At 38.5% G+C, this 27,401-nt stretch overlaps 2 protein-coding genes across 7 annotated transcripts in view; one reads left to right on the top strand and one right to left on the bottom strand.

Moving 5' to 3' along the window:
- PTPRR (protein tyrosine phosphatase receptor type R) overlaps window positions 1–27,401 on the bottom strand; it is a 166,279-nt gene that overhangs the window by 14,104 nt on the left and 124,774 nt on the right. For 2 of the 4 annotated variants that reach the window (XM_064283877.1, XM_064283878.1), the window contains 4 exons: window positions 23,099–23,209; window positions 21,344–21,501; window positions 13,933–14,046; window positions 2,722–5,388 (listed from right to left, as the gene is read on the bottom strand). In XM_064283877.1, the coding sequence (XP_064139947.1) occupies window positions 5,142–5,388; window positions 13,933–14,046; window positions 21,344–21,501; window positions 23,099–23,209 (630 nt within the window). In that variant the 3' untranslated portion in view covers window positions 2,722–5,141. Of the gene's footprint in view, window positions 1–2,721; window positions 5,389–13,932; window positions 14,047–21,343; window positions 21,502–23,098; window positions 23,210–27,401 lie in introns of those variants that run through there. The other 2 variants (XM_064283879.1, XM_023558889.2) reach the window with 1 other exon arrangement.
- The window catches only part of LOC111753047 (craniofacial development protein 2-like), a 59,290-nt gene that overhangs the window by 16,476 nt on the left and 15,413 nt on the right, over window positions 1–27,401 (top strand). Inside the window, exons 3-4 of one of the 3 annotated variants that reach the window (XR_002787900.2) lie at window positions 10,492–10,640; window positions 12,347–22,575. The exons of 1 other annotated variant lie outside the window; for it this stretch is intronic. The gene's annotated coding sequence lies outside the window, so the exon portion shown is untranslated. Of the gene's footprint in view, window positions 1–5,384; window positions 10,446–10,491; window positions 10,641–12,346; window positions 22,576–27,401 lie in introns of those variants that run through there. One more of the 3 variants, XR_010321797.1, reaches the window with a different exon arrangement.

The raw sequence follows: 27,401 nt of genomic DNA, 5'->3' as shown, positions 1-27,401 counted from the left end.
TAAACCACTCAGTATTCCCTTGTTCTGTTTAAAGGACTGCCACTTGATCTATGTACAGGTTCCTCATGAGCACAATTAAGTATTCTGGAATTCCCATTCTTCGCAATGTTACCATAGTATGTTATGATCCACATAATCGAGTGCTTTTGCATAGTCTCTAAAACACACATAAACATCTTTCTGGGACCCTAATATAGATGTTGGAAACCCTGGTGGTGCAGTGGTTAAGAGCTATGGCTGCTAACCAAATGTTTAGCAGTTTGAATTCACCAGGCTTTCCTTGGAAACTCTATGGGGCAGTTATACTCTGTCCTATGGGGTCACTATGAGTCGGAATTGATCTGACAGCAGTGGATTTAATATAGATGTTTCTTATTTTTCCTGCTCAATGATTAACAACACCACTGTTAGTAACTATTTGAAGTTCTGTACAGTCTCCATAGCTCTGCAATCATAAAGCTAATTTTGAAATTGTGTTTTAGCCATTTCTTCCTAGTGGCTGTTAGTACTACTCAAAATAATTATTCTCAGACCATTTAAGCACTTCAGCTTTCAAATTATTGCCTCACCATGACATGATTTCTGGTTAATGATAATAACTAGGAAACCCTGGTGGCGTAGTGGTTAAGTGCTATAGCTGCTAACCAAAGGGCTGGCAGTTCAAATCCGCCAGGCGCTCCTTGGAAACTCTACGGGGCATTTCAACTCTGTCATATAAGGCTCGCTATGAGTCGGAATTGACTCGACGGCACAGGGTTTGATTTTTTTGGTTTGGGGTAATAACTAAAGCAGGGCTTGTATCTGTGTTTACTGTTCAACCCCTTTAAACATGAGCTTACTAGATATTGAAGCAGTAAAAAAAAAAAAAAAAGAAAAATACTGAAGCAGTAAGGCTTCACCCTTCAAAAACAAAACCATGATTCTTCGAATAGATCGACATGATGCCAAAATGATAGATTTGGCAAGAAATAAGGAGGTAAATACAATTTTCAGTGATGGTAACTTCTAGACAGAAATATTTCATCAGTCTGTTTTCCTAGGACTGTACATTTTATTGTACTAAAGGTAACTTCCTAGCCAAAGAATTCCTTGGTCAAATGCTGACAACAGAAATGGCCAGCTGAGGATGTGGTAACCCTTCCTCTTCTTAGCTGGATGATGACATGTGGGCACACCTAAAAACATAGCAGGTGTCCGGAAGATGCTGATCTTGACTATGAAGCTTGGGAGACACAGCCACAGTAAATATTAGGGCAGCTCCAAGAGCTGAGAGGTGCCTCCCTTCCTCTGGCATTTGACAGCTCAGGCAACCATCACTTCCCCTGCTTGAGCTGCAGAAGGTATATGGAAGCTTCTATGTGTCCCATCTCTTGGCCTTGTATCCGTAAACCTCCTCTTTCCACTTACCTCACTTTGAGGCAAGATTTTCCGTTTCTTGTATATGTTCTGGTTTGCACTGGTATTTACATATCCAACTGGTATGGAGGCATAGTCTAGGTTTTCATAACCATTTTACCCCAAGTGAGTAAGCTGTGTATTTTAATACTTGGAATATATTTACCATGACATTCTGTTAATGAAGCCGAGATCGTTTTAGCCAGTGAAGGTGGGGAAGATGAGGGAAAGGAACTCGTTAGTTGTGGGCTAGTAAAATTCTTGTGGGCCTGAAGGCTTAAGGAAGTATGTGAAAAATTATATTACTTCTCACTTAATTCAGAAAATAAAAATTAAAGAATTGACATTAGAGGAATCTTCAAAGGCCGTTCATTCCAATGGCCAATGAGGTGAATCCTTTTGAGATAGAAGCAGTCTACATGGCAGCTAGCTTCCTGAAAACTTACGTAGAGAAGTACTTTAGAGGCTGAGAAAACGTTCCCAAGGTTGGCAGGAAAACTTTTGAATACATCAAAATGAATCTGCCTGTTTCTAACTTTCAGCCCATTGGACCAACTGAAATAACCCAAAAAAGTCTTACAGCTTCTCTTGTAGTCACATAATAGCACTGTAAATGTTGGAAAACAACCATCAAAGCCCCATAATCTTTTCTTCTAGACTAAACATCCTGTGCTTACTCAATACTCTCTACAGCCTGGTTTCCCTGTCATTAAACAATATAGTCTCTCTCTTCTATAGGCAGTTTTATCAAACATGATCTTCTTAGAGTGTTGTGTCTACTCCAGATGTGTTCCAGTCAGTAGAAATATTTCCTCCCCTGAGTAGTACACATTACAGAACAAGGAGAACCTCTTAAGTTTGCATTTGCAGGTGCATTGGATGATGAGATGCCTACATGGTGCCTGGCACTCAGCAGGTGCTCACCAAGCATTTTAGGATAGTGAATGAAGGTATAGGTTTAGGTTAACCAAAAAGTCTGCAGGATTTTTTTGAATGTGAAAATTATAGCTCTCTCCCATCCTGTAGTTATATATTGACTTTTTGAAACTAAATGTAGGACTTTCTTTTTATTCCTATTAACTTCAACTTGTTAGTTTCACATAACATTCTTGTTTACTGAAATCATGATTTCTGTCATTCAGTATATTAGTTTTCCATTTCTCACTACCAGCTGTGTCTTTCCAGATATTTAATCAGCAAACCTTATATATTTTCATCAAAATCATTAAAAAAAAGGTAGAACCAAAGTAGAATATTTATTATAACTAATTAGATATCGTATTATGCACTGTCTAGTCTCATTCCAAATTTGTTTACAGCAAGGCTGTAGGTTCTCTGAGGCAGGCATAATGTCTCTGTCTTCTCATATTTGCAGCAATAAAAAGCATTTAGTAGTCCTAGGTAAATACTTGTCAAGTATGTTACCCAGACTATCCTATTTTTTGCATCATGTGAAAACACATAAATGCTGAGCTAAAAGAAGACAAAGGGCATCCTAGATGCATTCAGTGGAGGCTGGTTCCAATTCAGGGATGATTCTTCACTCTCATCTTTGAAAATATTCAATAAACTTCCAGTTGCCTATACGGATATATAGAAGACTCTGTTGATCTTTGTTGCTGCCGTTAGCTGCCACTGAGTTGGCTCCTGACTCATGGTGACCCCATCCATGCACAACAGAACAGGGTTTTCATGGCTGTGGCCTTTTGGAAAGAAATCATCAGGACTTTCTTCTGAGAATCCTCTGGGTGGAGGGTTTGAACAGCCAACCTTTCAGTTAGTAGCTGAGTGCTTAACTGTTTGCAACACCCAGAGACTCCAGTGAGTACTAAATAAATGCTGCATATTCTTTTTCTTATCCTTTTGCTAACTGCTTAGTTAACACTGCCTATGGTGATCATGCATTGTGGTTTGCTTAGAACAGACCTGCTGCCCTGGTGTAATTAAAAGGGCTGCCTTTCACCCTCAGAAATGTCTTGGTTTAGATGATAAATTATTTGGTCACCCTGATTATGCTCCATTTCATAATCTGGAAGAAAGTTTTTTTTTTCTTTTTTTTGTAAAAGTGGCTACATGGCTACAGAATATGAACACTGGGTTTGGCTAGGCCAGAGAGGATTCAGAGATGCTACCCTTCCAGAAATGTCAGATAGCTCATATCCCTTTAGCCCTGCCAGACACAAAAATCAGGGTAGTCTCAATCTCCATGCAGGGAAGCACGTAGCTATGTCAACTGGGGGTAAACTCAGGTTAGGAAGGCAAAAAAAAAAAAAAAAAAATGTAGCTTTTCCCTTTGCTTCTGGAAGAGTATGTAGAAAAAACCCCTCCAGGTGCCCAAGAGACAGATTTGGTTGTTAACATGTTAAAATTGTGACCTTTTGTGACTATTAACTCACACAAACAGAGAGCAACAGCCTTTCCTGCCGCACCGCCCAGTGTGTATCCGGCCTAATCAGTAGACAGAAGAAATTCTGCAGCAGTGACTCACTTCTGGTCTAACAATGGAACTTAAGCTCCTTTGCTTTTTATTATTTTCAAATCTGGAATTCTTCTGGTAAAGTTTGGTGCAGTAAATTTAGAACAAAAGTGTGGACGTTAATAGGCCTCATGGGTAAAGTGCCGAGAGTTTGGGCATGAGTTGAGTGTGACTAATGTCTGTTTCTATAATTTGGGTCCAGCTGTGATATGTGTCTGGGTCCCTCCTACAAAGGCTTTCCCCATATCTTTACACAGATGTCAGATCAGTGAGGCAGAATTGGACATAAATATTTTGACTAATTCTAACTTGGTATTTAGAACATCCACCTGTCAGTTCCTTGTACTGTGGTGGCTTGTGTGTTATATACCATACTGGAAGCTCAGGCACCGGTATTTCAAATACCAGTAGGGTCACCCACAGTGGACAGGTTTCAGTGGAGTTTTCAGACTAAAACAAGGAAGAAAGGCCCAGTGACTTATTTCTAAAAATTCCCAAAAAACCCACCCAGTGCCTTCAAGTTGATTCTGACTCATAGCGACCCTATAGGACAGAGTAGAACTACCCCACAGAGTTTCCAAGGAGCACCTGGCAGATTCAAACTGCAGACCCTTTGGTTCGCAGCTGTAGCACTTAATCATTATGCCACCAGAGTTTAAAATTAGCCAATGAAAACCTTATGGATCATGACAGAATACTAACTTGCTTACTTTGGACATGCCATTAAGAGGCAACAATTGCTAGAGGAGGACATCATGTTTGGTGAAGTATAGGGCCAATGAGGGCATAAGAGACCTTCAGTGAGATGGATTGGCACAATAGTCTAAATGATGGCCTGGAACATGCTGGTGATTGTGATGATGATGCAGGACCAGGCAATGTTTTGTTCTGTAGCACGTAAGGTTGCCATCAGTCGGAGTCAACTCGATGGTAGCGTAACAGCAACATTCAGAACACAGACACTTTCTCTGAAATAGATGTGTCCCAAAGGATTATAGGGCATAAAAACCAGCATAGATGAAATGTAATTCGGTGACAACCCTAGCATATCCTGAGGTCCATTTTTTTTTTTTTTAATTAGCCAGTTTTCTTCTGAATGCCCAGGTTAACACTCAATTAACTCTAAGCTGAGAAGAAGGAAAGCTGAGAAAGAAAAGGTTGTTTGGCAACCTCACAGGAAATTCAGTTGGTACAATCTCTTTTATGAAGAGGACCTCTTACGATCTCAGGAACTGTAACATCAAGCAAATCCATACCAGTTTCTAGGGCTTTATCTACTAATGTCTTCAAAATAAGTAAAGCAAAATGTTGAATTCTTAATCTTCAAATGAGATCTTTGAAATTCATTAATTAGGGGGTCTTTGTGATTGTTTGGGAATGCAGAGAGATACGGATAAATGTCAGGTGAGGGCTGGTAAAAATTATACCAATAGGTAGAAATTTTAAGAAAAGAATATTTTTGAGGCACCATATTAGCCTCAGAAATTGATGGTACGTGCATTCTTTCTTTTAGATCCCTGTAGTGAAAAAAAGAAAAAGGAAAGAAAATCACCAAACTAAAGTGATTAATCAAAAATGTAAACAATGATCTGATGCACACTGGACACATTTTTCTATCCTGTCTGGAAAACTACAAGTAAGGCCTTTGAATGTCATTCCAAAATAAGGCCTCTGCATTAAGGATGTATGAAGACAATTACAGACTTCACCATTGACTCTCAGAAAAGAAAATTAGATTGTTTCCTGTTTTTTTTTTTTTTGTTGTTGTTGCAGGAGGGAGGGAAGAAAAAGGCCTTGAAACCAAATATTCTTTTACACGTTTCATTTCCCAAATTCTTCTTTCAAATTCTTCCAGAGTTCAGAGGTGCCAAATGGGGTTAAAAGGATTACGATGAGGGAAAAAGTGCCTGAGGTCAACCTGCGATGGAGCACATTCCTTTCCTCCCCAACTATTTGTCTTCTGATGATCAGTATAGCCGTGCTGTCATTCTCCTGTAAAATCTATGTTTGTGAGGCATTTCCTGAGTTTCCTGGACCAAGTTATTACTATGGATGATTGTTATTTTTTAAAGGGGCAGATGCCTCTCTCACACTCAGGGTATAAAGGACCTTCTGTCACTACCTCACACTGTGAAACCTTGGTGTGTACAAGCCTAAATGAGCTAAATATGGTGAAAGCTGGTGAATTTACCATTATATCAAAGGGAATTCTTAATTAGGTGGTACAGTCACAACAATTTTGTCATATTTAAGAGTAAAGGATTTAAGCATAGTATGAAAAGACTTTCTAAACAATAAAAAATGTTTACAGTGTGTTCAGTATAGTACTACTGTTATGGGTCCTTTTTTTCACTATAAATTTTGAACACTGTTGACCTGTATGTGGATGCTAACCTTCCATTAACAGGAAAACTTGATTGAGCAAGTTTCCACAACCATGCTGACCAACGGAAAATTCATTGTGTTTCACATTTCAGATACTAATAATAAGTAACCTAAACTAAAACCATCAATTTGCTCTGGTTTCTATAGCAACTAGTTCAGGGTCATTATGAAAGAAAGGATTAGAATGTGAACTTTCTCTCCCTTAATCTTGGGCTTAACCCATTTAGATCTTCCACCCCAGAAAACAATAGCCTTTGGAACTATACAAATCCAGAGTTGAGCCAATCTAAGTAGAGCAAAATTGATAGCTCAGTTCAGGGTGTTAAAGAAAAAAAAAAGACAGTCAAAATTTGTTGTATGATGTTGAATAAGTCATTCACCCCTTTTAAGATTTCCCCCTGAAAAGAATGAGAGGTTTTTACAATATTCTGGAGGCCATAAATCGTTATTTAACCATCCCTTTATTTATTTATTTTTTACTGGTAGGTAGAAACCCTGGTGGCGTAGTGGTTAAGTGCTATGGCTGCTAACCAAAAGGTTGGCAGTTCAAATCCGCCAGGCGCTCCTTGGAAACTCTATGGGGCAGTACTACTCTGTTCTATGGGGTCACTATGAGTTGGAACTGACTCGACGGCAGTGGGTTTGGGTTTTACTAGTAGGTATTTAGCAAAGGCTATGACTGTCTATTGTTGCCGTTCTATTATTCTTCACTGAAGCAAAGATTGAAAAATCAAAGAATGCTATACCTGAATGCAGTCTTAGAGATCCAACCCATCATTTCCAATCACTGAATCCCAGGGTGGCATAGGCAACTTATTAGAAGGGTTCTTAAACCCACTTGTGCTCAAACATTATTGGTAGACCAAATAAATATACATGCACTACCCTGGGTGGTGCAAAAGGTTAATGTAGTCGGTTGCTAATTGGAGGGTTGGGGTTTAAATTCACCCAGAGGTGTCTTGGGAGAAAGATCTGCAGTTTGACTTCCAAAAAAATCAGCCACTGAAAACACTATGGCACCTAGTTCTAGTCTGACACACATTGAGTCGCCTTGAGTCAGAATCAACTCGATGACAATTGATTTTTGGTTTACGTATGTATTACTAGTCTTCAAATGTATATAGGTGCTGTTGTGAGTCGTAGAATGAAAACTAATTTAGAAGTATTATGGGATTCAAAATACAACTATCAGGTGGCAGTCCATGAGATATCTTAAAAATAGGATCCTCATACCAGAAGAAGCTGAGGACTACTGATACACTCTACCTCTCTTTTTACACGTGTAAACAGACACCTAGAGTGGACAAGAGATCATGTAGGAAATTAGGGGCCAGGCCAAGATTAGCATGAAACTCTGTGATATCTGCTGCAGAGATTTCTGCCACCACACTCTCTAGTTGCCAACAGCCAGTGCTCTAACCCAATTGGCATACTACCCACTTCACCTTTTAATTAAAAATGAACACAGTGGGAATGAAGGAATGATCCATTACTGCACTTCTAAATAAAACACCTGTGGGTTCCTTGTATTGAATTTGAACTCCTACTTGGAAAAAAAAAATTCATTTTAGTTCAAAATATGGTCAAAAGTATTATTAAAAGGAGAATCACAGACTCATGAGTCTGCAACGAGGACTGTAGCCTCTATTAATAGAAGTTGCCCTCAGGCCAATAAAAATAATGACTTGCCAGAGAATGAGGAATCTACCAAATGGCTTTGTCATTGTTGTTTTACTGGAAACATCCATTCAGCATAACACTCTCATCTCTAAATTGGACCATTTGAATTTATTTGTAAAACTCCCAAAACTAAAACTCAGCATTATAAAAAATCCATGATTGGAGTATAAATCACTTGTTCTTGTCATGTTGAATAGTGATGATCAGACATTGTAATTTTTTTAATCAAGATTTTGATCCTGCCCAATCCTCAAACTTTTGACTGATTGGTCAAGAAACACGTCCCATTTCAAGTGTCCAAATTACTTCCTTGTCTTTTTCTTTGCTGAGGGCAGGGTCCTGGGACTTCTCAGAGGAGGCAGCTAAAAGTGGTAGGGGTGGACTATAAAAAGAAGATGCATAGTGTGCAGCTTTGGATTACGAGTGGGGAGAGGCCATTGTTTAAAAGGACAGGAAAGGAGCTTGTACTCTGCCAGAGTAGAAAACATCAGTGCTCTGATATTTTGTCTTTGTTCTATCCTTTATTATACTCAGCTGAATGCTTCCAATTAGCCAGCCCAATCTTTCTTCTCCCTTTTTAATGGTTCCTGCCCAGGCTCAAAGGTCTCTGGATGGTGCAAATGCTTTGTGCTGGACTAACTAACCTGCAGTTTGGCGGTGTGAACACACCCAGTGGCACCTCAGAAGAAAGCTGTGATAATCTGCTTCCACAAAGATTACGGACAAGAAAACCCTATGGAGCTGTTCTACTCTGTCACACATGGGGTTGCCATGAGCCAGAATCAACTAGATGATGACTTTTTTGTTTGCTTATTTTTTGGCCTGGGCTCAAATTACTATTCTATCTTCAGTCTTTTCTTCATCAGCAAACTTCTTGAAAGAACACTTTGTATGTATTATTTTACAACTTCTTTGCTGACCATTTAAATGTTTTTGTGGTCAGATAAGTTTGTAAAAGAGAGCTTAAATGAAGTTAAACGAGTTTTTCTGCTGGGAAAATTTTCAGGCCATTTTAGTACATTAATGCTTACTGTGAATCTCCAAGTGAGGAGGAATTAAAAAAATGTATAGTATATAACTTTTTCTCAAATTTAATTGAGAACCTATTTATTTATTGCTTGAATACTGTCTAAGAGGGCCTGGAACTTAAGTAGATACTCAGTAAAAAAAGTGTTAGGTAAACAATGCCCTAAGAAACCTAGTTTGGAAAAGTCTGAAGGGAATCCATCTTTCTATACTCAAGCACCTGATGTATGTCCAGTAATAGGTGTTTGGTAAATGTCTGTTGAATGAATGAATGTATACGTCACTCAGAAGCACTAAAACCCTGCTGGTGTAGTGGTTAAGTGTTACAGCTGCTAACCAAAATGTTGGCAGTTTGAATCCACCAGGTGCTCCTTGGAAACTCTATGGGTCAATTCTACTCTGTCCTATAGGGTTGTTATGAGTTGGAATTGACTCAACGGCAATGGGTTTTGACTCTGAGCAGAGATCTCAGTGCCTCTTCAACAGGGAATAAGGCATGGGATGCAGGCCCATCTACAAACACCCATCCTAAAAACACCTGAAAGCCAGGCCAGCTTCATGGACTTGTGACCTGGACAGTAATGCTGGCTCATCTCTCCTCATGCTTTAAAGGACTTTGTACTTGGGTTAATACTCTGCTGTCATCATTTTGAAATTTTTAATAAATTTTTCAACAAGAGGCACCACATTTTAATTTTGCACTGAGCCCCACAAATTCTGTAGCTGATCTTACCTAAGGAGTCCCTTGCTAGAGCTCTTCTGCTCCCTCCTAACGTCCCTCACCTTCCCAGTGCCCAGAGATAATCTTCTAGTCTTCCCAACAACAGGGCCTCATCAAGGTATGCCCAGCTTCTGGAACCCTCTGTTCAATTTCTCTCCATCAAAGCCTATGTTCTAAATGTGTTCCTAATGCTGAGAGTTAGACTCTGTTTAGCTGTCATTGTAGAAAGGATAGATCATCTGCTTTAGATTAAAGTGTTAATATCTGAGAAGATAGAAAGTGTTACCCTCACCCTCATCCCCAGGTTATGTGAACTTTCTAAAGGAATGATTCTTTTAGCCAAAGATTGACTCTCTAATAGTAGCATTTTAGACATTCACCATAAATGGATATTTTGGGTTGATAAAACCTTCCTATGTCCTTCGAAGTGTACTGTTAAGGCAACTTCTGACAATATCACCTCATTCTTTGATGAAATAACACTCATTCATAATAAACACTGTTTTAAAAATGATGGTGTCATGAAGTCACTGCATTTTTTTTTTAATTGGCAGAACATTATCAAAGAGAGATGTCTTTGTGAAGTAGTTTTACAAGAAACATGTTCCAAGAACCTGTTTACTTTTATCTACAGTTGTATATCTTTTGAGTTAGAAATCACAAGTCCTGGATTCCAAAGAGGTCCATTCTGCCACTCTCTAAGCTACACCACCATGGACAAGTTACTCGATCTCTTGAATTGTTTCCTCATTAAAAAAAAAAAAAAAAGTGGGGAGGGGGTAAAGAACACCTCTTTTTCTATTTTCAGGTTTATTTGGGGTATTAAATGAAACATATGCTTTGAAGACCATGGTGGGGACCCCATGATTAAATAAATTTCCCAGTTGTGAAATAGTGCATTCTGGAATGTCTGAAGACAGATCCCGAGCTGGAGTCAAGGAAAGCCAGGGAAACCAGGTATGTGGACAAAGCTTGAAGGACTGATGAAGAAAGGAAAGCTGCAAGGGCAGAAAGGTGAATGTTTGGATTTGCTGAGATCAGCTTTCCCTTTACTGGCATGAGTCATGGACATGGTCAATGACAGTGGTCAGCTACAAATTAAAATTTTAAAAATGATGGTGCAGGACCTGGCAATGTTTCATTTTGTTATATATGTGGTCACTGTGAGTTGGAGCCTAACAACAACATGACAGGAAAATGCTGAAGAATTGGAACAGGAGGGAAGAGGGGCAGAGGAAAAAAGGTAAGGTGGGGTAAAAAAAAGATTTTCTTTTTTATTTTTCATTATAAGTGGAGGAGTCAACAAAAGAAGGAAGAGACAAGAAAAGGAAAATTGATGTTGATCTTGTGAAGGAAGGAAGGTAGAGGGAAGACCTTTCAAGGAAAGTTTTAAGGAGAGGATCCATTTCATAAACAACAGAAGCAGCTGCTCAGAAGGAATTTATGTAGAAGGGAGCCTGATTAATAAATCAGATTGAAAGATATTGAGACATATATTGGCAGTAATTCAAATTCAGGGTGGTAAAGAGCCTGTGGGCTTCAGATCAGTAGAGAAGTTGAATATGTTTTGAAGATCATATCAGGAGTAAAAAGACAAACCCCATGTGAAGACCTTGGTAGTGACTCCAATTAGCAGGCCAAGGCTAAAATTTCTAACCATTCTTTTTAGGAAGGACGGAGCAGATAGAAAAAGCATCGTGATATGGTTTATAAAAAATGGTTTAAAAAATGTATTTGTGACCCCATTCAAAACTAAAGGACGGTTTGGTGGGCTTGACAGGAGAATGTGACTAGGAAGTAGAATTCAAGGTGGATGGAGGTCAGCTTATGAAGGCGTGTGGGGGAGGTAGGAGATAGAGGGTGAATAGGCAAGATTCAATAGTAGCAAGAGACAAAAAGTTAACAAATCAAGGCCATTTTCCAGGGTGTCATTCCAAATAGGGTCAGGATAGGTAGTATCAGAGGCCAACTTGGTATGGAGTTAGATTATATCTATGCAGGAATCTAGTGTTTATGGAGTTCTGGCCCTAGATAGTTGAAAAGCAAGGCTCAGGGGTATGAACTGCAGTCCTTACAGGATTTGGGCTCCAACGCAAGACCCTTGTTTACGAAGCACAAAGCAGGAGACATCAAGGCCACTTTAGGGGCAGCTCTTATCTTCTGACTTAGGGTTCTTCTTTTGGGTGAAGGTAGATCCCAAAGTCTGAAGTGAAGCATCTGGATCCTATCACAGGTAGAGAATGTACTGTACTGTACAGGAGGCACGGAGTTCGCAGGAGATCAAGATGGCAGTTACAAGGGGAGAAGAAGAGAAAACGGGAGCAGATACTCTTGTGTACAAAAAGAAAATATTTTTTGGAAGCAGTTACATGTGGGGCATGGAAAGGGGGAAGTAGAAAGGGTGGAGAGAAGATAAGAAACATAGGTTAATCACTTTAGTAACTGCTTCACAGGTTTAATCTCATGTAAACAGCAACCCTGTGAGGTACATATTATTATCTCCAGTTTATAGATGTGTGTTTAGGTAACTTGCTTTATATATTGGTAATAAATGTGGCTAAACTTGATTGAATGCTTATGATGTGGCACTTTACATAGGTTATCTCTTTTAATCTTTACGACAGCCATATGAGGTAGATGCTGTTATTATTTCTGTTTTTCAGAAGAGAAGACTGAGGCATGAAGAAGTTCAGTAATTCACCAGTGCCACCCAATCAGAAAATGGTGGAAGCCAGGATGCATGCAAACCTTGGTTTTCCAGAGCCCCAAATCTTAACCAGCATGATGAGTGGCCTCTAATAAGCGAGTCAAAATTAAGAGGAAAAAGATAAGGATTATGCACGTACAAAGACTTAAAGGCTATTATTTAAAAAGAAAAAATGAATGGTAGGAATGGGGAAATGCCTGAGAGAGGAAAATCCAGGTCACTCTGGAAGTACAGAAGCAGGAAAACCTAATCTGGACTGGAGGATTTGAATGTTTAATTTTTAGAAATAAGAGAAACTTTTTTGATAATTTTAATAATGGTGATGGCAATGATAACACAGTGAACAAATTATTGAAGACTTATTATGTGCCAGGCTCTGTTCTAAGTGCTTTATATATACTACTCCATTAGATCTTCAGAACAATCCTTTTGTCGCTTTCTGTTGAATGAATCTTCAAAGTAACTATATAGAGTTTCACTTTTAGGAAAGTCCAGGTCATAGGGCTGAAGTTCAAGAAGCTCAGCCCCTGTAACCCTCTTTGTTTTATTACTTCATAGGGTCTGGGTAACATCTATTTCTGTTTGAAATTATCATGTTTCTTTGCTTGTTTATTATCTCTCTCTCTTTGTCAATAGGTAAACTCTAAGAGAGCAGGGGCCTCACTCATCTTGCTTAATGCTGTATTTGCAGCATAGAGAACAACTCCTAGGGCATAAGAGTTGAGTAAGGAATATTTGCTCTGTAAGTGAAAGAAGAGAATCCAGCCTTTCAGCGTTTCAGAACAACTCTTTTTCCACTATATTGAATTGCTGACCATAGAGACCAGCTACTTCATATACCCCTATGGCATCTTTCTCTCTGTACCGTCTCTCAAGGACCATCTGTTCACTTTATCACTGACTCAACTATTCATTGACTCAGGTACACTTAGCAATGAAGAAAGGAAGACAGATTTTTTCTTGTTATTGGTTTTGTCTTCAAAACGTAGTATAGATGTCATTACAAAAGTGATCGAACCACCTGCCTATAAAACAACTCTTTATAATACCACATATGCCTCATTTTAAAGGATCAAGATCCTAAAGTAAATGATTAAGTCAAATGAGAATGCAGAGTACATATAAAATAATTGTTTTTTGCTGTTAGGTCTGTTGAGTGGACTTAGACTTGTAGCAGACTCCTAGTGACTGTATGTTTAACAGAATGAAACATTGCCTGGTCCTGCAACATCCTCATATATAAAGGAATAGAGTGTAAGATAAAGAAGAAACAGCTACTGGTATGAACAATCTGTATCAGATGTAGAAGGATTAGGCATGAGCTTTACTTTTGGGACTTTTTGAGGGTTGGTGTTCTAAGTAACATGTTCTTAGAGACTTTTTAATGTAATGTGCATTCTTAAGCATTTTACACAAATCTCTGTTGAGATCGAGGACTTGAGAGCCTGGGACGTTTACAAAGTCAGGTTGATCAGATCAGGTTGTGACTTACAATGATGTTCTGAAGTGAAGTCCCCACTACACAATCTCTCAAACACTCACCTGTCTACACGAAGCTGGCAGACGATGCTTAGTGTATCAACAACTCCTTCTTCTTTCAACTGTCGACAGCCAATGGATGTAGCAATAAAACATCCGGTTCTACCTATCCCCGCACTGAAAGGAAAGATATAGAGTAAAAAGGTGGTGGAAAGATGATAAAGGTAAACTATATTCTTTTAAATGGGTAATTTTAAATCTGAAATAATTAGAAGTAATAGTAATAAAACAGCTTTCATGTATTGAATAATATAAGCTAGGACCTATGCTAAGCGCTTGAAGTACATTCTTTCATTTGGTTATATGTAGTAGGATGAGTAGGAGCCCTCGTGGTGCAAGAGTTAAGTTCTCAGCTAATAATCAAAAGGGTGGCGGTTCAAACCCACCCAATAGCTCTGCAGGAGAAAGACCTGATGATCTGCTCCCATAGAGGTTCTTGTTGCTGTTATTAGGTGCCGTTGACCCTAGGTATAATAGAATGAAACACTGCCTAGTTCTGCGCCATCCTCACAATCGTTATGTTTGAGCCCATTCTTGCAGTCACTGTGTCAATCCATCACATTGAGGGTATTCCTCTTTTTCAAAAACCCTCTACTTTACCAAGCATGATGTCTTTCTCCAGGGACTGGTCCCTCCTGATAACATGTCCAAACTATGTGAGATGAAGTCTTGCCGTCCTTGCTTCTAAGGAGCATTCCGGCTGTACTTCTTCCAGAACAGATTTGTTCACTCTTCTGGCAGTCCATGGTAGATTCAATATTCTTCACCAGCACCATAATTCAAAGGCATCAATTCTTCCAGTCTTCCTTATTCATTGTCCAGTTTTCACATGCATATAATATGATCGAAAACACCATGGCTTGGATCAGGCGCACCTTAATCCTTAAAGTGACATCTTTGCTTTTTAACACTTTAAAGAGGTCTTTTGCAGGGGATTTGCTCAATGCAGTGCATCTTTTGATTTCTTGACTGCTGCTTCCATGGGCATTGATTGTGCATCTGAGGAAAATGAAACCCTTGACAACTTCCATCTTTTCTCTGTTTATTATGATGTTGCTTATTGGGATTTTTGTGAGGATTTTTGTCTTCTTTGTGTTAAGATGTAATCCATACTGAAGGCTGTAGTCTTTGATCTTCATCAATAAATGCTTCAAGCCATCTTCACTTTCACCAAGCAAGGTTGTGTTGTCAGCATGTTGCAGGTTGTTAGTGAATCTTTCTTCCTATCTTGATGCCCCATACTTCGTTACATAGTCCAGCTTCTTGGATTAATTGCTCAGCGCATAGATTGAATAAGTACGGTCAAAGGATACAACCCTGACACACATCTTTCCTGACTTTAAACCATGCAGTATCCTCTTGTTCTGTTCGAAGGACTTCCTCTTGGTTTAAGTACATCTCCTCATGAACACAATTAAGTGTTCTGGAATTCCTGTTATGTGCAATGTTGTCCGTAGTTTGTTATGATGCATACAGTTGAATGCCTTTGCCTAGACAATAAAACACAGGTAAACATCTTTCTGGCATTCTTCACTTTCAGCTAAGATCCACCTGACATCAGCAATGATATCCCTCATTCCACGTCCTCTTCTGAATCTGGCTTGAAATTCTGGCAGTTCTCTGTTGATGTACTGCTGTGACTGCTTTTGAAGGATCTTCAGCAAAATTTTACTTGTGTGTGATATTAATGATATTGTCTGATAATTTCTGCATTCTGTTGGATCACCTTTCTTTGGAATGGGCAAAAATATGGATCTCTTTCAGTTGGTTGGCTAGGTAGCTGTCTTGCAAATTTGTTAGCATAGACAAGTGAGCGCTTCTGGTGCTGCGTTCATTTGTGGAAACATCTCAATTGATATTCCGTCAATTCCTGGAGCCTTCTTTTTCACCAATGTCTTTAGTGCAGCTTAGACTTCTTCCTTTGGTACCATAGGTTCTTGATCATATGCTACCTCCTGAAATGATTCAACGTCGACCAATTGTTTTTGGTACAGTGACTGTGTATTCCTTCCATCTTCTTTTGATGGTTCCTGTGTCATTTAATATTTTCCCTGAAGAATCCTTCATTATTGCAACTCGGGGCTTGAATTTTCTCCTCAGCTCTTTCAGCTTGAGAAATGCCAAGTATGTTCTTCCCTTTTGGTTTTCCATTTCCCAGTCTTTGCGCATTTCATTATAATACTTTACTTAGTCTTCTTGAACGGCCCTTTGAAATCTTCTGCTCAGCTCTTTTTCTTCATCGTTTCTTCCTTTTGCTTTAACTATTCTACATTCAAAAACAAGTTTCAGAGTCTTTTCTGATGTCCCTTTTGGTCTTTTCTTTTCTGTCTTTTTAATGACCTCTTGCTTTCTTCATGTATGATGTCCTTGATGTCATTCCACAACTTGTCTGGTCTTCATTCATTAGTGTTCAATGCATCAAATCTATTCTGGAGATGGTCTCTAAATTCAGGCAGACTATACTCAAGGTCATACTTTGGCCCTCATGGACTTGTTCTAATTTTCTTCAGTTTCAACCTGAACTTACATATGAGAAATTGATGGTCTGTTCCACAGTTGGCCCCTGGTCTTGTTCCGACTGATGATATTGAGCTTTTCCATCGTCTCTTTCCACAGATGTAGTTGATTTGATTCCTGTGTATTCCATCCAGTGAGGTCCATGCTGAAAAAGGGTATTTGCAGTGAAGAAGTAGTTGGTCTTGCAAAATTCCATCATGCAATCTCTGGTGTTGTTTCTATCACCAAAGCCATATTTTCCAACTACCAATTCTTCTTTGTTCCCAGCTTTCGCACTCTGATTGGAGTAATTATCAGAGCATCTTGATTGCATGTTTCATCAATTTCAGACTCGAGAAGTTGGACAAAATCTTCAATTTCCTCATCTTTGGTCCTAGCGGTTGGTGTGTAAATGGTTGTATTAACTGGTCTTCTTTGAAGGTGTATAGGTATTATCCTATTGCTGACAAGGTTGTACTTCAGGATAGATATTGAAATGTTCTTTCTGATGATGAATGTGACACCTCATCTTCAATTTGTCATTCCCAGCATAGTATACCACATGATTGCCTGATTCAAAGTGGCCAATACCAGTGCATTTCAGCCCATTAATGCCTAGGATATCGATGTTTATGTGTTCCATTTCATTTTTGACCATTTCCAATTTTCCTAGATTCATACTTTGTACATCCCATGTTCCTGTTATTAATGGATGTTGGTAGCTGTTTCCTCTCATTTTGAGTCATGCCACATCAGCAAATGAAGGTCCTGAAAACTCGATTCCCTCCATGTCATTAAGGTTGACACTACCTTGAGGAAGCAACTCTTCCCTAGTCATATTCTGAGTGCCTTCCATCCTGAGGGGCTTATCTTCTAGCATTATATCAGACAATATTTCACTGCTATTCATAAGATTTTCCCCAGCTAATTTTTTCAGAAGTGGACTACCAGGTCCTCATCTTCCGTAGTCTGGAAGCTCAGCTGAAACCATGGGTGACTCTGCTGATATTTGAAATACTGGTGGGATATGCAACACGTCTGTCAGTTTGTTGTGTTGCAGTGGGTTGTGTGTTCCTGTGATGCTAGAAGCTATGCCATAAAGGTTACAGCCTAGCGAATGCTATGGGATGGTTCTACTCTGTAACATGGGGTTGCTGTGAGTCGAAATCAACTTGACAACTCCTAAGAAAATAACAGTAGGATTAGTGGGGTGAGAAGAGGTCATGGGGGAAAGAAGAGTGAGAAAGGCATTGTAATAATTCTAGAAAGGGTAATTAGGGTCTGAACTTAGGTGAAGTATGAGCAGTACAAAGGAGGGGAACGACTTCAGGCATCAAAAAATGAGTCTCGAGGACTGAAGTTGAGGAGTGAGCAAAGCATAAAGATGACTAAGTCTTGAGTACTAGAAGAATGGTGGCATCACTGAGCTAAAAGGGAGTTCTGGAATAAGGGCTGATTTGAAGTAGTGAAACCAAATGATTTGGTCTTGAATATATTAATATCGAGGAGTCTAGTGAATAACTGATTCGGTTCAGTTTAGGAGAGGAATCATTTCCAAATCATTTATGTAGAGGTGATAGTTAAATAGAAACATTATCTGTACAAAAGGATTTACACATTCATTTACCCTAAACGGTATGTTCATAAACTCAACCTAACAAGCCCTTTCTCTCTCTCTCTCTTTGTCTCTCTCAGCAATTTCAACCACTCACAGTCTTTATGTAAATGTCTCTCAAATCTATATCTAAATTCCCAAAGTTTCTTCTGAACTCTAGATTGGCATTTCATATCCTAGCTGGCACTCTTGATGTCACTATTCTGCACTTGCTTCAATTCAATGTATCTAAATTAGATACATCTAAAACAGAATTCATTATCTTTCCTCTCAATGGTATTACCAGCCAGTCACAACTTTTCCAGCCTAGAAATCTTGGAGCCATCTTTAATGTCTTCCCCCTCTCTCACCTCCCACACATCCAATCTGTTACCAACTATTATATTTCCCACCTCTGCTGAGCCTTTGGGATCCATGCTTCCCTTTCTGTAGGCCGTGGTCACGTTTTCAGCATCTCCTTACTTTATGATTAAATTAAAGCAATGATCTCATTATGGTTTCCAAGTCCTGGACTAATTCACCATACACATAGCTGTAGGTTCATCTTTCTAAGATAGAGACCAAATCATATTATTCTCTACTCCAAACTGTCCATGGCTTCCATTAGTTATAGAATAATGTCTAAGCTCCCTACCATGGTATTAATGGCTGTGCACAATCCAAATATGACTAACTTTCAAGCTTTATGTCCTTCTGCAATTGTCCCTGTACCTGTTCTTCTGTATATGAATCATTTTCTTTCTGTGTTAAAGATGCTCCCTCAGTTAGAAATGCCCTCTCTACCACCTTTTAAAAGCTCAAACACTAGTCATTTTTCAAGACCCAGTTCAACATATTCCAACTTTTAGATGCTTTCTTCAATCCCCATATTTGGAATTAATAACTACCCTCTTGGGATTCAAATAACACTCATTTTTCATAGTTGGCACTTGTTTCATGTTGAATGTGAGTGCTAGAGAGATTGAGAAGAGGAATGGATCCCTTTTTGTTCAAGTGTCTATACAAAGTTTATTTCATTGAAGAAATAGTACTTGAACTGTACCCTAATAACGATAGGAGTTTGGTTATCATGAGTGAGGGAGAATATTCCATGTGAGGGAATGGTATAAGAAAAGAACAAACGCATAACAGGTTATGTGATACACGACAATGAGTAGACTAGCTTGATTTGAAGAGAGAGTTATTTTAGGGGAACAGTGGGAAATAAGACAGGGAATGCACATTGGTGCCTATGTTTTTGTTCTAGGTTGCCATTGAGTCCATTCCAACTCATGGCAACCCTGTGTGTGCAGAGTAGAACTGCTCCATGCTCCACAGGGTTTTCAAGGCTGTGACCTTTCAGTGTTCCACTGTTATTCATAAGGTTTTCACTGGCTAATTCTTTTCAGAAGTAGACTTCCGGGTCCTTCTTCCTAGTCTGTCTTAGTCTGGAAGCTCAGCTGAAACCTGTCCTCCATGGGTGACCCTGCTGGTATCTAAACACCAATGGCATAGCTGCCAGCATCACAGCAACACACAAGCCCCCACAGTATGACAAACCTTTCAGAAGCAGATCACCAGATCTGTCTTCCAAGGTGCCTGTGGATGGGTTTGAACTGCTAACTTTTTGATTAATAGTAGAGCACTTTACTGTTTGTGCCACCCAGGTCACCAATAGGGCCTGTGGAGAATCTTATATAGAAAGTTAAGAGGTTTGGACTTCATCTTCTAAGCCAATGGTACTTTTTTTTATTTTTTGAGAAAGAAAATGATGAACTTTTATTCCCCAGAAAAAGTCACATAAGGTTACATACTTAAATTTGTCCAAATAATTTCAAGGAGTTCACTGACCCCCTAGTTCATCCATAGGCCCAACTTTAAAGATTTTGCTGTAGGCAATGGGAAGCCATTCAGAGGTTTTGAGCAGGACTTCATGTGATGAAAAAGGGTTTGGAGAACATCAGCCAAGAGAAGTACACACAGGGTAGGCTAAAGTGGGGATGGGGATGTGTGTGTGCAATTAGCCAACTACTTCTAAAAGCATGGATGAGGTCACAAGGGCCTGAACTAGGGTAGTTGGGCAGGAAGTGATTACAGGAGATGCTTTGAAGGGAAAGACAATCTGGTGACTGATTAGATACTGAGGATGGAGTTAAGGGAATGGCCAAAGATAACTGTCAACGTTGAATGTTGAGTGCCTGGAAAAAAAGATGGTTTCATTCTTAGAAACAGTAATCAGAAGGGGAACTGGTTTTATAAGGGAAGTGGCTAGTTGATTTTAGATAGCCTGACTGTTTTATGATTTGGGGTGGGGAACAGTTCCAGCTCTAAAATATGACCAATTAAGTTGTCTTTCCTCAACTTAAACTATGTTTAGGATCAAGCCCTCTGCTGGAAGCTGGGTAATGACCTCTTTGGATAAATGGACATACAGAAAATTTTACTTTTAATTAGCCTACAAAGGTCCAAAAAAGAATCAAGCTAAAATTACAATTTAAAATAATGTTTTTAAAATTTATTAAAGGTATTATCAAGAGCTATCTTAAAAGACTTACGAGAAGGTTAAACAAAGCAACATGAGTTATTCTGAGAAAGTATGGGGAATATATGGCTGTTTTTTTTTTTTTTTTAGAAACAAATTTTAAATTGCCTGCTTCAGTTTGGATATATTAAAAGGAAAACAAGGGGGAAGAGGCATCAGCTATGCAAGGAGAGCTTTAAGCTAGAAACTAGGAAAGGGAACCATCATGGATGTCTTTTGCTTTAGTCACCTGCATTCAGTACCCCATGTTCTGGTAACAGCACTTTGTTTTCCTTTTGGCGAACTTCCAAATTTGTTTCCATCTAGTTTTTATGAGATAACTTTTAAAAGAGTTGCCTGATTTTCACCAAATTTGACGTAATAATAAACATTATCAAGATTCAATCCAAGTACAGTTCAGGTGCCATCTTGAAACAACATAAAAAATATTGATTTCAAACAGCGCATCTGTAATTTTTAGTGTTATATGAGGCTTATGAGACTGAATGGAGAAATATAAATTTCAAGGTAGATGACTAAGCTTTTCTGTTCCCTAAACCACCTACAACTTGCATTTTGTCAACTGTGTAATTGCCCTCTGAAGATGCCCTAAAAATGTGACTTCGTTTCTGTAATTACCATCTTGGTCAAGTGTCTCAAATATTAGGATACTAACCAATTTCTGTAAATATTTAATTTACCAACAAGGTCACATACAGGAAGCAAAACCCAACTCCCACCCGCTCTATGACTTTACAAAGAATGGACAGTTACTTAGGCAGAAAGGATAGTTCATGCCTTACCTGCAGTGGACAACCACAGGCCCTCGGCCCACAGAAGCAAGTCTGTCTTCTTCTACATCCAGCATGAGCTGTAGAAGAGGCTGCGCGCTGTCAGGAGTCTTGTGATCAGGCCATGAGGTGTACCAGTAATGCTTCACATGCTGGGTGTGACTTCCTTGCTGAAAATAGCAACAGCCATCAAATACCCCATTCACATGTGGAACTAAAAGTTATTCAAACCACAATAATGTGCGCCTTCTATTACTCCCAGCTTGCAGAAAACTTATTTCTAGGTGGAAAACATGGCTTTTTGGAAAAAGGAGACTTTTGAAGAATGCCCTTTCACCTTGAGGAAGCCTTACTATGCATACCCTAATCTCAACATTTGACAGCCATTATTAAATGAGATATACATTTAACATGGAAAGTATATACATAACAGATACTAAATATATGTTTATAATTAGTTATAATGAACAAATCGGTAGATGGAAACTGTAGCCAGAAAAAACTGGGATATTGTGTTTACTGCTCCATTAGTATTCCTGGAAGGTTATTATAAACTTGTTAACCAATATACCATTATCAGTTCCCGGTACTTCTGGGTAGACTTGAACCATCAAACTTTTGATATGCAGCTGAGCATGTTAACCATTTGCACCACCCAGGGACTCTGGTTAGCATGCTCAGCTGCTAATGGGAAGAAAGGCCTGGTGATCTAATTCTGAAAAATCAGCCATTGAAAATGCTGTGGAGCACAGTTTTACTGTGACACACATAGGGTTGCCATGAGTTGGAATCAACTCAATGGCAACTGGTTAACCAATACAAGAACACTTAATTTTACATTCAGTCACTCTAATACCTCTACACTCAACCCAAATTCCAGTATTTAAGAGTAGTGGGGAATCCCAACAATAAAGGAGTTGTTTGATTGAAAAAGCCTTGAGCACAGGGCCCCTGTGCATCATCTTTGCACCCCAGTGCCTGATTGGGGACTTGGCTTATACTAGGCACTGGAGAACATGTGTTGAAAATAGTTTTCCGTAAGTGCTTCCTATCCAACACCTCTCAATAAAAACTGTCACTGCAGCTCTGCCTCCACCCTCTTCCTCTGTAAGATGATTCTGTCCCAACAGTGATGTTCTAGACAGGATTGAAATCTTTGGGACGATCATCCTCTAGAGGAAAAAATAATACCATGGGAACTTTCCTTAGCATCTGCCTACAATAAATTCAACAAGATAATTTTTCTATGACATAATCTTGTCTGGGGAAAGTCCCTGTAAGTTACTGTAACTCCAAGTTTCTGAAGATCTCATCAACACTTCGGGCTGTCTTGCCACCCACAGCCACCCACAAGTGCAGATTCTCTCTTACACAGTTTCCAGGCCTTGCTTACTTAAAGCTGCTTAGACCAAAGTGATATTAAAAAAAAAAAGTCATGGTAAGCTCTCTAGCCCAAACCTTTAGTTAAAGGCTTTCAAAGAGTTCAATCAGAGATGTGTTAATTATTCAGATTAAAAGAGCATAACGTCCTACACAATGAGTCTCCTTAATATCTACTTACATTAATTATTCCACATAGGTTGGGTACTATAGTATCTGACAACAAAGAAATGCATTAGGGAATGATTATTATTTCTGTTTGATCTTCTATTACTTAATTTCTTTAAACTGAATCTGTAGTACTTAAGAGGATAAATAATTTCAAAGTAGAAATGTAATACTCTATCATCAGCTACTTTGTAGATGGCTATAGCTTCATAATCTTACCTTTAAGACCAAGTTTCGAACTGTATAGTTATCACATTCTTTCACACTGATAACAAGAACCTCAACTTTCCCATATATTCCTCTCTTTTCAGGCCAGTATAGCACACATTTCTGGGGAAGGGGGAAGAAGAACACAGAAAACATTAATGGTTTTCATTAGCCTTAGAGAGCTTTTCATGTAAGCATCACAAAGATGAATTTTAATTAATTTTTAAAAATCAAATATCAAGCTTTATAATTCTGTAAGTGTGCTAAAAGCCACTGAATTGTGCATTTTAAACAAGTGAATTTTACGGTATGTAAATTATAACTCAATAAAGTTTTTTTTTTTTTAAGTATCTATTTTTACTTGTGCCTTCCAAACACTGTTGCTACTAACTCGATAAGAAAGGTAATCATGGCAAAATTTCCCAAAACTCCACAGGGAAATTAAATCCAAATATTTGACTCACAGTTCATCGTGTGACAACTAGAAATAAAAGGGCTGTTCTAGCATAATGATTGAGGCAAGTCATGTTTCTGCTTCATCAAACTAAGGTGTCTTACAAGAATGGCAGTACTGTGCTAGATGCCAGAGAAGGAAGTTTCTGTTGTATGTAAAGCAGATGTAATGACCATTAATACACCTATGGTATTATATTTTCTAGGACCAATGGTTTCTTCACTTATGGGGTCCACAGAAATACATGTATAACATAATTATTGTAAAAAAAATATTTGTATCATGGATTCTCTTTGCAGGGCTTGATAAAAGTAATAATAATTATGTTGTAGGCAAGGCAATATTGTATGGTGGTTAAGGTGCAGGCTTTGGAATTAGAAAGCATGGGTCCAAATTTTTGTTCTACTACTTATTTTTTTTTTTTTTTTACTTATTAGCTGTGAGTACATGAGTAAGCTACCAACCTCTCTGGGCCTCAGTTTTCTCATGATTTAATACATGAAAAACACTTAGAACAAAGCCAGGCACATAGCAAGAACTCAAAACATGTTAATACTATTATTATACTTTATAACTACTGGATTATAATTTTTTTTAACCTAAGTGATTAGATTTTCATACACTAAATATTATTTGATTGTTGTTCTATCAAGTCCACATCACTAAAACTACAAAATGAGGTGCAAGCATAGATATAAGCTCATGTTATGTATTATTTTACCTTTTAAACAACTGAAAAAAAAAAGCATCTGTTCATTTTTTTTTAACCACTTCTTTTAATGATTAAGACTACAAAGGGCAAAAATTAATGTTTTACTTGGAGCGCCCAGGGAAGCAATGTTAATTTTAGAAATACTTTTTTTAAAATAGCACTAATCAGTTTCTCCCAACACACACATTTATATAGAAATTCCTTCAGCTGTTGCCTTCAATTAGGATGTTTTAATACTTGGAGACTTGTTTCTTCACATTTATATCGAAGGCATACAAACCACACTTGAAAACAAAACCACTACTTATGGATACAAAAGAGCCACAGAATTACAGAATTAAAGGAGAAGACATGTTAAGCAAAAGACACACACCTCTGGGGCTGTGTCATGCTAAGAAGTACCAAATACTCCACATGCTAGCGTCACGCAGGAAGTCACTTCACCTAGTGGAGTCACTGCTTCATCCCTTACAATAAAAACACATTGCATTCTCTGTTTTAATTCTTTTCCAAACCAAATAAATTGTTTTAGCTCTATTTACCTGCCACCCCACATCCAAGCCTGTCACGCAAGCAGGCTTACTCTGCCTGACATCATTAACAATCTTTTTAAAATAGAGCAACTGATTTCCCTTCACATTTACCAGTGGCCAAATGTCTAAAATTTCCCCCGTTTGTTAAAGGAAATCATACTGACCAATTTGCCTGGTTTCTTTCAAATGAGCATCAATTATTTCGCTTCAAGACCCGTGCTATTGTATGTTAAAACTCATGCCTCCCGCATCAGTCCAAGAAGATTGGCCAAGAATCTTGAAAAAGGTATTGAGCAGAGAAAAGAGGCATTCAGCAGTCCTGTAGTCTGGACTATGCGCCCCATTGTCCGTGATCTGACTTGAGCAGCAGGCCCCTCTTTAGGAAAGTGGCTCTCAAGATTGGAAAAAACACTGTGAAGCTGGAGCTCGCAGCCTGCACCCTGATCTTAACAATACTGGAGCAGCCTTCTGCACCTACTTGATAAATGGAAGCACTGCTTGCTTCTCTCCCAAGCTTGCCGGGGTCCTCTTGAATGTTTTTCTTGACTCTTGACCAAAAAAGAAATTGGCAGCCAGCTCCCAGTTGACAATGCAATGTGACTTGTTCATTCAAACAACCCTTAATTAACATCCCATCTCCTTTCTGAGATACAATAGCTTATTTTTACACACTGAATACATCCCTCCACCCCCTTGTAGGAGAAAGTAGAAAAAGAGACCAGATAAAGTGTAGGTGCTTTTGAATACAAGATGGGGGAGAGCTGCAAATATACTTGTTTCTAAGAGCACAAGTTCATGCTCAAATTATTTCCGTTAAGAGCTTTTCAAGGTTTCTTTATTGTGGTGCTAAAAATGATACGGAAGAGGCAGAAAATGCAAGGAAAGAAAACGCTGGCTTACAGATAATATTGTGAAACCGTACTAATGCTAGGTGATTCCACATAGCATGCTATTCAGCAGAATATAACCCCCTAATCATCACTCATCATCTTTTGCTGGCTGCACTGATGCTTTTAAGTAAAATTACCTATTAATTCTAAGAATTGATAATTTGGGAGAAAAAAAGAGGTTTTCAGAGAATTTTGTGTCTCTTGTGCAAACAGGTAATTAGTGAACCCTGAACAAAAGGCTCTGGACATCAACTGGTTCTTTGTAATCAGTGCTTTATAGCAAAAGTAGAATATTAACATAAGCAAGGCAAACTCATATTTTTATGAGTTTTTTCTTCCTTTGGTCCTACTCCCCTCCTCAAATTGGGGCATTTGTGTTTAAAGAAAAAGGAAATCTAGCTAGAAGTGTAGTTGCCTGTAAAAACAAACAAACAAACAAACAAAAAGTCTTTTTAAGTTACTTTCCTTTTAGGTAATGCACATTCAAAACCAAAGAGATTTTGCTCTTTGAGCTAAACACATGTATCATCACATTGAAAGTGGTGATTAATGAAAAAAAGAAGATGCCCAGTTTCATTGGGTTATATAAGCATGTAAGAGAAACAGAATGGGTCAGATTATCTAAATTACAATAAATTCCCTAAATTTATTGTAATTACTCTTAATATTGAATAAAGCAGAGAGCATCAAAAGAAGATGAAAAGAATACAGAGTCACTGTGCCAAAAAGAATTGGTTGATGTTCAGCCATTTCAGGAGGTAGCATATGATCAAGAACCAATGGTACTGAAGGAAGAAGTCCAAGCTGCACTGAGGATACTGGAGAAAAACAAGGCTCCAGGAATTGATAGAATACCAACTGAGATGTTCCAAGGGACGGATGTAGCACTAGAGGTACTCACTACTCTATGTCAAGGAATTTGGAGGACAGTTGATTGGAAGAGATCCATATTTGTACCCATTCCAAAGAAAGGTGAACCAAAAGAATGTGGAAATTATTGAACAATATCATTAATATCACACATGAGTAAAGTTATGCTGAAAATCATTCAAAAGCAGTTGCAGCAGTACATAATAGGAACTACCAGAAATTTGAGCTGGTTTCAGAAGAGGATGTGGAACGAAAGATATAACTGCTGATGTCAGATGGATCTTGGCTGAAAGCAGAGAATACCAGAAAGATGTTTACCTGTGTTTTATTGACCATGAAAGGCATTCGAATGTGTGGATCATAACAAATTATGGATAACATTGCAAATAATCAGAATACCAGAGCACCTAATTGTGCTCATGTGGAACCTATACATAGACCAAGAGATAATCATTCGAACAGAACAAGGGGATACTTTGTGGTTTAAAGTCAGGAAAAGTGTGCAACAGGGTTGTGTCTTTTCACCATACTTATTCAATCTGTATGCTGAGCAAATAATCAGAGAAACTGGACTATATGAAGAAGAATGGAGCATTAGAATTGGAGGAAGACTCATAAACAACCTGCGATATGCAGATGACACAACCTTGCTTGCTGAAAGTGAAGAGGACTTGAAGCACTTACTAATGAAGATAAAAGACTAGAGCCTTCAGTATGGATTACATCTCAACATAAAGAAAACGAAAATCTTCACAACTGGACCAATAAATAACAACATGATAAACAAAGAAAAGCTTGAAGTTGTCAAGGATTTCATTTTACTTGAATTCACAATCAATACCCATGGAAGCAACAG

This window comes from Loxodonta africana, chromosome 4, assembly GCF_030014295.1.
Source record: "Loxodonta africana isolate mLoxAfr1 chromosome 4, mLoxAfr1.hap2, whole genome shotgun sequence".
Classification (NCBI taxonomy): Eukaryota; Metazoa; Chordata; class Mammalia; order Proboscidea; family Elephantidae; genus Loxodonta; species Loxodonta africana.
This window is presented reverse-complemented; position numbering and strand designations above follow the sequence as displayed.